At 44.4% G+C, this 9,673-nt stretch overlaps 1 protein-coding gene across 1 annotated transcript; it reads right to left on the bottom strand.

Annotated features, from left to right (window-relative positions):
* Positions 1 to 19: 19 nt before the first annotated feature.
* LOC143216440 (uncharacterized) lies at positions 20 to 4,824 on the bottom strand. The gene is made up of 7 exons (XM_076439490.1): positions 2,944 to 4,824; positions 2,371 to 2,659; positions 2,139 to 2,238; positions 1,168 to 1,176; positions 963 to 1,070; positions 655 to 810; positions 20 to 595 (listed from the first exon to the last, which is right to left on the bottom strand). The coding sequence occupies exons 1-7, from the start codon at positions 3,266 to 3,268 to the stop codon at positions 542 to 544; spliced, it is 1,041 nt and encodes a 346-aa protein (XP_076295605.1). The 5' UTR covers positions 3,269 to 4,824; the 3' UTR covers positions 20 to 541.
* Positions 4,825 to 9,673: the final 4,849 nt, after the last annotated feature.

Here is a 9,673-nt window from a genome sequence, read left to right as displayed (position 1 = left end):
TTAACGTAGAGGTGGGCATTGTTTGGCGAAACAAATATTTCAAACTCTATTTAATATTTTAAATTTGATTTTGCTTAAAGAAAATAGTATTTTCAATGAGATATACAATTTCGAAAATAAAATATTTTATCTTAACAATCTGAACCACGAAATAAAGCGTGTTTTATCGTTAGGGAACTATTTACACTCATAAATGTACTGAATTCGACACGTTATTTTCAGCAATAATGTTTAAAATTGAAATTGAAAATGAAGACAAATAATTTCAGAAATTACTGCATCAAATAGAATATTTTATAATATTTTCAAGAATTATACTGCACCGAATCAAATATTTTGTGTGTACGCATTCTTTAAAAAATAAATAGTATTATTTACTATTTAAAAAACTGAACTCGGACAAACTGCTGTGAATAATTGCTAGACGACGGATTTCTATTTGTCATTATCTATGTACATTATTCTACATGCAATAATAATTGCTATAACGTTGGTGGAGCAGCATTACGTCAGAATTGTTTCCCGTTTCTCATGACAGCTCTTATTCCATTCTGGCTCTCAACACAGAAAGAAATGCCACGGAAAACTTGACGATCTGCAGAATAAATTGCGCAAGCTGTACATGATTGTTAAAAACGAATAATTATACAGTACCTTGGTGAACCCGAACAATGAGAATTGATAAAATTTCCCGGCTGTTAAGTACTTCGCTTGACATCCATTTATCAGGCAGGTCAACAGGATTTTTTGATCTTCGTTACTCGCGTCTGTCCATTCGATGTCGTACAGCGCGTCCTTTACATTCTCTGACTAAAGATTATGGTTTTATCAGCACTATTATAAGAATTTACATGCTAGGTTGAAGACGATGGATAACTGTTTAGAGTGAATGCTAACGCTCATTGAAATTGAAGCACGGTGAGTCGTAACGACAATTCGAATTATTTTAATCGAACACGAACCTCGCAACGAAGCTGTTCGCCAATATATGAATACAAGTATAAATAAGCAATCACGTCCAGGCTGTACATTATAAAATTGGTGGCAGCCACAGGGTCTGTTTCAAACGTCTGTAAAATGTAAATCTGTCTCACTTTCTGTAAACATCTTTTTCAAATGTCTGCTCTGGCTTTTGTTAATCATTTCAATACCGCGGGGTCCCCTTACAAAGATATCCTGCAAAACATTGTAAAGAAAGAAGTCGCAATCTTCAAAAACGTGTCTTTAGTTTCCCATCCGGCTATATCAATTAAACATTGTAGTAAATGGCCGATGGATTGCGAAAATAGAGAGTCCGGCGTGGTCCGGCTCGAGCGAGAGTATGGTATCGCCCTCACACACCGCTAGATACATTATACGTACACGAGGATTGCAAGGGTCCGGCTTCTGTCTAATCACGTCTCGCTAATGCACATTTGGGGCCTCTACGTAGTCACAATCGCTAGATAAAAGATCAATCTGGCGCGCATGGTCTCTCAGATGGACTACTTTTGCGTTTTCGAGGCGTAATTTACATTATTCGGCAGCAAGTGACTGTCGCTCGATAGCCACGATAGGCGGCAGCACTGTTGCGCCGCCATAATGCTTCTGAAACTCCGCTACGTGCAGCCGAATAATACAAATTACGCCTCGAAAACGCAAAAGTAGTCCATCTCAATTTCAAATTTCGAAATGAAATACGTAAATCAGAACTGTATGAATACTGAAAGAAATGTAAACTGAGTTTAGGTGTATTGTCATTTGGTCCATAATACAAATTCTGTTTACGCGCTTTTATGTTTTTTTTCGATGATTCCATTTTTTAATCAACGATTGACGATTAAATCAAACGATTGAATCAATCGCCGATTTATTCGACGATTTCTTCATTTAATCAACGACTGACGATTAACTTCATCAATCGATTGAATCAATCGCCGATTATTCGACGATTTCTTTTTTTAATCGTATACATTAATCAATCAATCATGATTAAAATTTTAATCGATTAATACCCAACACTGGGCGATACCACACTCTCGCTCGACCAAGGTCAAATCCGAACCTGTATCTTTGAAATGAGTCCGGGTTATTGCTTTACGAAATTATAAGTACAGAATCTTGACTAATCGGAAAAATAAAATCAATTAATTACATACGGTTAATACAACATACATGGAAAGGCTCAATCGAGAGGAGCAACTGACGTATTCTATCAGGAGCAGCAGGTAGAAGTTGTCATTTAGAATTTCTGACGTCCTGAAACAAATCATGATCGGATTTTTATGCACAATAAAAATTGTCCAGCTGAATTTCAACAAACCTGACTGACATAGAAATTAATTTGTCCTCTTAATATGTTCAATAGGTTGAAAACGATATAAAACTCACTGATTCAACTCTAAATGCTGGTTCACCACACTTTTAATGTGATCTCGGAAGAGACTCGGCGGTTTCGTAGGCACGTTTCGAATGCGGAAACATAAAATCGAGAACTTCCCGCAAAGATGTAAAACCATAGTGACGACATAATTGACTTCAGCTATGTGAAACATGCCCAAATATATCATAGGGATCTGGTACACGTATAGAAGGAAGTAGCGCATGGTGTGATTTTGGTAATCGAAGAAGATGTGAGCCTGGTGGGGTAGGTTATAGGAAAGCGTTGCATTGCTCCCTCCTGCAAAAATATCAAACCAGGATGATCATGAAAGAATTCAAACGAATTTGATGAACTTTCTTTAACCCTTCGCACTCGGACCTAGAATATTTCTATTCTATATGATCTTTTTTCATTTTATGCGTATTAAACTGATGCAATTTACTCATGCCACACTCAAATGTTTAGTCATTTATTTTATAGAAAATAATTGAATAACTAGACTGCGGATCTTGTTGCTTTTACAATCGTAATTTGTAGACTAAAAATTGCCTTATTTTCAGCGTTAATATTTAACTAATTACCTGCGTGTACTACTAACAGATGTATCGATGGACGGAGGAACATCAGCACAACGATAGCAGCTTGGAAAACAGTCGCGTACTTGCCGAATTTCCAAGAGATGTTGTTGTAGCTGTGATAGAGCCTTCTCTCCTCGTTATTCCTGAGAAACATCCCATCTCTGATTTCTCTCTTGGTTTTATCGATAACCAGCTTCGAACTATCGCTTAACCACACGAGAATAAGCGCGAGTATGAAAGACACCTCAAAGATCCATTCCATCAGATTTACAAGCAGCATCTGGGAACTGTTTCGTACATCGTAGACAGCCCAGGCACACAGCACCATAACCAACGATTGATAACACAGTGTTCCCACGAATAATACTGGGTTGGGTCTCTGTGGCCATACGCCACCGAGTAAAAATGTGCGTTGACTATACACGAGGGCGTCTTTGACTTCGATCGCGTTACCGTTCTACAACATTTTTCATCAGCAATTTTTTCCCCGGGCGAAATTGTCACATGTGAAACGTTTGTTCTCACGAATTTCAGTTAAACGACCATTTCAGAACGTTTCTGTTAAATCCCGGTAGCGTGTAGCACTTATCTTGTACCGGAATTACGAATTTTAGTTAAGCGGCCGTTCCAGAACATTTCTATTGAATCCCGAAAGTTTATAGTTCTTATTTTGTACTAGAATTACGAATTTCAGTTAAACGGCCGTTCCAGAAAATTTCTATTAAATCCCGGAAGCGTACATCATTTATTATGTTCTACTAGAATTACGAATTTCAGTTAAAAGGCCGTTCCAGACTGTTTGTTGTACTGAATTCCGTTCTGGTTTGACCATTTTTCAAGATTTATGGAATCGGTGGATTTCATCGAGAAAAGCATGCAATTCTATCATGGTCTAAAATCTGATTTCGACTGGTAGAAACAGACGTTCCATACGGGAGACAGTTGGACAGAGCACTCCGTTCGTCTTACTGTCATTGTGATTCTTTTCCAAAGCCCCACACGACAGGTGCAACGTCTTCACTATCTTTCTTTACTGAGCTGCGACCAGTAAAAAAATTCAAATGTTCAAGTGCAATTATTTTTCACTCGACTATCGTGCAAGGTCGGTCTATTCTGCTACGATTAACCTTTTATTTCTAACAGAGCTCGAACAGTAATCAACGATATTGATCGAACAATAATCACGGTTGCAAGCAGTTTAGAACTTGCGAAGCAGAATTATTTATTGTCGGTGGTGAGGGATGAAGATGTGAAAACGATTGATGCACCATGCATTTTCGCGTGGGGAGTCGCTTTTCTTTCGCCACTCGGTTTAGGAGTTTCTTATCTTTAGCAGTCGAGTGGTGACCAGTAGTGACCCTGAGTCTCCAGTAAAAATTGCTGTCATATAATCAGAGAAGAAATGAGAGTGCTCACGTCGCCCGGGCACCGACGAAATACTATTGAAGACTGCTAGCCTCTGTGCTATTCAGCGATACTAGTAAGCGGGCGCGGGGATAACGTGGAACTTACAGTGATCCGAAATACCACATCGTAGAAGAAGAATGGTATAGTATAGAATGCTCACATTATCTATTCTGTACGAGATACTATCTCGTCGGTGTTGGTGGTTCCGCACTCTTTACCTAAATAGAACTAGAGAATATATGACGTTGTTCACGGGGTGAACCAGCTTGAATAATACATATATTTCGTTCTGAAGGAAGGTGAAATTGCAAAATGTTGTGAAAGACAATAGGTATAGGAATAGAATTTATTGAAAAATCAACATATTTATTAAATGTGCAGCTATTAGCTCGATATTATCCTTTATTCATAAGACACTAAAAGTTCTTACAAATAAAGGATAATACCGATTGCCCAGGTCTCACCACGAGGAGGTTGCTGCACGAGAGACCCGAAAGGGAGTCAGAACGAATGCAATATTCCCTCTGGCTCCCTTTCTTACAGCGACGCACTTATACTAAATTACGCACGCAAGTCGAGCAATTATCGCGGAGCAAAAGGTGTGAATCGGAGAAGAAGTCTCCGATCCACGGGGGATTAAAGGCGAATCAGGCAGAAGGCTCTGATTCTTTCAAAGTGAGAAACAAGAGCGAACCAGAGCAGAAGGCTCTGGTTCGAAGGTGACGCGGCGCGTACAATGCTTGCAGTGCAGCTCCGGTCAGAGCCGATACCTGACGTGTCCGCACCAAGAGGAATGGACAGTGAGAAGTGTTCAAACGTAACACCATCTCTCTGCCAACTACCTGCCACCAGGCAACGCAATGCATTGAGATGACGTGGGTAGGATGACGAACAGAGAATTTCTCTGCCAACTACCTGCCACCAGGCAACGCAAAGCATTGAGGTAACGTGGGTAGGATTACGAACAGAGAGAATGGCAATACGAGTGAACAAGTCTCAATGAACCACCCCTCTCAATGTATCGACGCCGAATACCGGCTCCAATCGGTCTGGTACATACAAGCAAGGTCCGACACAGCAGAAGGCTGTGTCGGAGTCAAAAATACGAGTCGAGTAAAGTGACGTTACGGCAATAATTACTCGACATATTTAGAACGACGATATACAATCTTAATAACTAACGCACGCAAGTCGATGGAATTATACTAAATAACGCACGCAAGTCGAGCAATTATCGCGGAGCAAAAGGTGTGAATCGGAGAAGAAGTCTCCGATCCACGGGGGTTCAAAGGCGAATCAGGCAGAAGGCTCTGATTCTTTTAAAGTAAAAAATAAGAGCGAACCAGAGCAGAAGGCTCTGGTTCGAAGGTGACGCGGCGCGTACAATGCTTGCAGTGCAGCTCCGGTCAGAGCCGATACCTGACGTGTCCGCACCAAGAGGAATGGACAGTGAGAAGTGTTCAAACGTAACACCATCTCTCTGCCAACTACCTGCCACCAGGCAACGCAATGCATTGAGATGACGTGGGTAGGATGACGAACAGAGAATTTCTCTGCCAACTACCTGCCACCAGGCAACGCAAAGCATTGAGGTAACGTGGGTAGGATTACGAACAGAGAGAATGGCAATACGAGTGAACAAGTCTCAATGAACCACCCCTCTCAATGTATCGACGCCGAATACCGGCTCCAATCGGTCTGGTACATACAAGCAAGGTCCGACACAGCAGAAGGCTGTGTCGGAGTCAAAAATACGAGTCGAGTAAAGTGACGTTACGGCAATAATTACTCGACATATTTAGAACGACGATATACAATCTTAATAACTAACGCACGCAAGTCGATGGAATTATACTAAATTACGCACGCAAGTCGAGCAATTATCGCGGAGCAAAAGGTGTGAATCGGAGAAGAAGTCTCCGATCCACGGGGGTTCAAAGGCGAATCAGGCAGAAGGCTCTGATTCTTTCAAAGTAAAAAATAAGAGCGAACCAGAGCAGAAGGCTCTGGTTCGAAGGTGACGCGGCGCGTACAATGCTTGCAGTGCAGCTCCGGTCAGAGCCGATACCTGACGTGTCCTCACCAAGAGGAATGGACAGTGAGAAGTGTTCAAACGTAACACCATCTCTCTGCCAACTACCTGCCACCAGGCAACGCAATGCGTTGAGATGACGTGGGTAGGATGACGAACAGAGAATTTCTCTGCCAACTACCTGCCACCAGGCAACACAATGCGTTGAGATGACGTGGGTAGGATTACGAACAGAGAGAATGGCAATACGAGTGAACAGGTCTCAATGAACCACCCCTCTCAATGTATCGACGCCGAATACCGGCTCCAATCGGTCTGGTACATACAAGCAAGGTCCGACACAGCAGAAGGCTGTGTCGGAATCAAGAAAACGAGTAACGTGAATTTAAGACAATAATTACTCGACTTACTCGGGTGCGGCCTATAGGCGATTCGGGTACCCCGGGGACGCGACTCCCCGTACTCACTCACGGATGCGGCCGTGAGTGAGCCCCTGGGGGACCTCCCTCGGCGAATAAAACTACAACTTCGTGGTACGTCCTCTTCTTGGTGTGTCCTCTTCTTGGTGTGTCCTCTTCTTGGTGTGTTCCCTTCGAAGGGTGTCCTCTTCTTGGTGTGTCCTCTTCTTGGTGTGTCCTCTTCTTGGTATGTCTTCTTCTTGGTATGACTTCTTCTTGGTGTATTCTAGCTGAAACAGACTAATAATATAGTTAGACATAACAATACATAACCCTGCACACGAGTGCGAATCTAACCAGCTCACGAGAGCCAACCTAACACCAGCTCACGAGAGCCAAACTAACCCCGCACACGGGTGCGGCCTATAGGCGATTCGGGTACCCCGGGGACGCGACTCCCCGTACTCACTCACGGATGCGGCCGTGGGTGAGCCCCTGGGGGACCTCCCTCGGCAAATAAAACTACAACTTCGTGGTACGTCCTCTTCTTGGTGTGTCCTCTTCTTGGTATGTCTTCTTCTTGGTGTATTCTAGTTGAAACAGACTAATAATATAGTTAGACATAACAATACATAACCCTGCACACGAGTGCAAACCTAATACCCGCTCACGAGAGCAAACCTAGAACCAGTTCACGAGAACCAAACTAACCCCGCACACGAGTGCGAATATAACCAGCGAACCAATTGACAAGAACAATTGTAATCGTGCACATGAGTTCAAATACAACCAACGAAGCAGCTCACAAGAGCAATTATAAACCTGCACATGAGTGCGAATATAATCAGCGAACCAATTGACAAGAACAATTGTAATCCTGCACATGAGTGCGAATACACACACAACCAGCGAACCAATTCACAAGAACAATTGTAATCATGCACATGAGTTCAAATACAACCAACGAAGCAGCTCACAAGAGCAATTATAAACCTGCACATGAGTGCGAATATAACCTGCGAACCAATTGACAAGAACAATTGTAATCCTGCACATGAGTGCGAATACAATCAGAGAACCAGCTCATGAGAGCAGTTGTAACCCCGCACAGAAGTGCGAATACAACCAACGAAGCAGTTCACAAGAGCAATTATAATCCTGCATACGAGTGGGACGCTCAAAATGTAATATTTATAAAGAATAAAATTGATAAATTTGAAGAAGACTCAATAGTCTTCATCGAAAGTCTCGATGAAAATTTCAAAAGTGTGAAGGACAAGTTTGAAAAGACAAAGGAGGCTTTGAAAAATATTAATAATAAAACTTACCGTTGTTCCTTGAATAAACAGTTGAAGGTAGGCCAGGGTAACTGTAGATGACCCCTTGTCCACCTCTGGTCCACCTCTGGTAAGTCCCTGGTAAGTCCCTGGTCCTTCTGCTCCTCCTGGTCCCCCCGCCCCGACTGACTGACTGACGGAGAGCTCTCGCCGAGCTCGAGCGGCGCCCCCCACTCCGCCGAATATCGATCGATGTCGATCGCCGTGGTGTTCACCTCTGGTCCACCTCTGGTTCCTCCGGTCCTCCTGGCGCTCCTGGTCCCGCAGCACGTCCGCTCACGCCGGTCCCCCCGCCCCGACTGACTGACTGACGGAGAGCTCTCACCGAGCTCGAGCGGCGCCCCCCACTCCGCCGAATATCGATCGATGTCGATCGCCGTGGTGTTCACCTCTGGTCCACCTCTGGTCCACCTCTGGTTCCTCCGGTCCTCCTGGCGCTCCTGGTCCCGCAGCACGTCCGCTCACGCCGGTTCCCCCGCCCCAACTGACTGACTGACGGCGAGCTCTCGCCGAGCTCGAGCGGCGCCCCCACTCCGCCGAATATCGATCGATGTCGATCGCTGTGGTGTTCACCTCTGGTCCACCTCTGGTTCCTCCGGTTCCTCCGGTCCTCCTGGCGCTCCTGGTCCCGCAGCACGTCCGCTCACGCCGGTTCCCCCGCCCCAACTGACTGACTGACGGCGAGCTCTCGCCGAGCTCGAGCGGCGCCCCCACTCCGCCGAATATCGATCGATGTCGATCGCTGTGGTGTTCACCTCTGGTCCACCTCTGGTTCCTCCGGTTCCTCCGGTCCTCCTGGCGCTCCTGGTCCCGCAGCACGTCCGCTCACGCCGGTCCCCCCGCCCCGACTGACTGACTGACGGCGAGCTCTCGCCGAGCTCGAGCGGCGCCCCCCACTCCGCCGAATATCGATCGATGTCGATCGCTGTGGTGTTCACCTCTGGTCCACCTCTGGTCCACCTCTGGTTCCTCCGGTTCCTCCGGTCCTCCTGGCGCTCCTGGTCCCGCAGCACGTCCGCTCACGCCGGTCCCCCCGCCCCGACTGACTGACTGACGGCGAGCTCTCGCCGAGCCGCCGCGCCGAGCTCGAGCGGCGGCCCCCACTCCGCCGAATATCGATCGATGTCGATCGCCGTGACAATTATTGAAAAATTTATTATTTCCAGCTGGTTAATGTTTATAACAATTCTATTTGACAGCGATGTCCACAAGCAATCCCTTGGCTATCTGACCACCTAATTTTTTAGTCAAAGTGGCTAATAGTTTTCGTGATACGGAATAACTTTTAAACCATGAACATTCGCACGTATTAATTTATTCGATACAATTCACAGATAAATTTATTATTTCTGGCTGTTTAATGTTTATAACAATTCCTTTTGCTATACTGATGTTAACGAGCACTCCCTTGACCACCTTGCCATCTAATTTTTTACAGTAAAGTCTCTTCAACATATTTCTGTTCTCACAGATCGATTCTTGAAATATTTATGTATAAAAAAGTGGAAGGTAATAATCCTCGTTTATGAAATATTTTTAAAAATTACAAATTGAGGTGT

The sequence above is a fragment of the Lasioglossum baleicum genome, chromosome 2 (genome assembly GCF_051020765.1).
Source record: "Lasioglossum baleicum chromosome 2, iyLasBale1, whole genome shotgun sequence".
Taxonomy (NCBI): Eukaryota; Metazoa; Arthropoda; class Insecta; order Hymenoptera; family Halictidae; genus Lasioglossum; species Lasioglossum baleicum.
The sequence above is the reverse complement of the archived record's forward strand: the minus strand, read 5'-3'. Positions and strand labels throughout refer to the sequence as shown.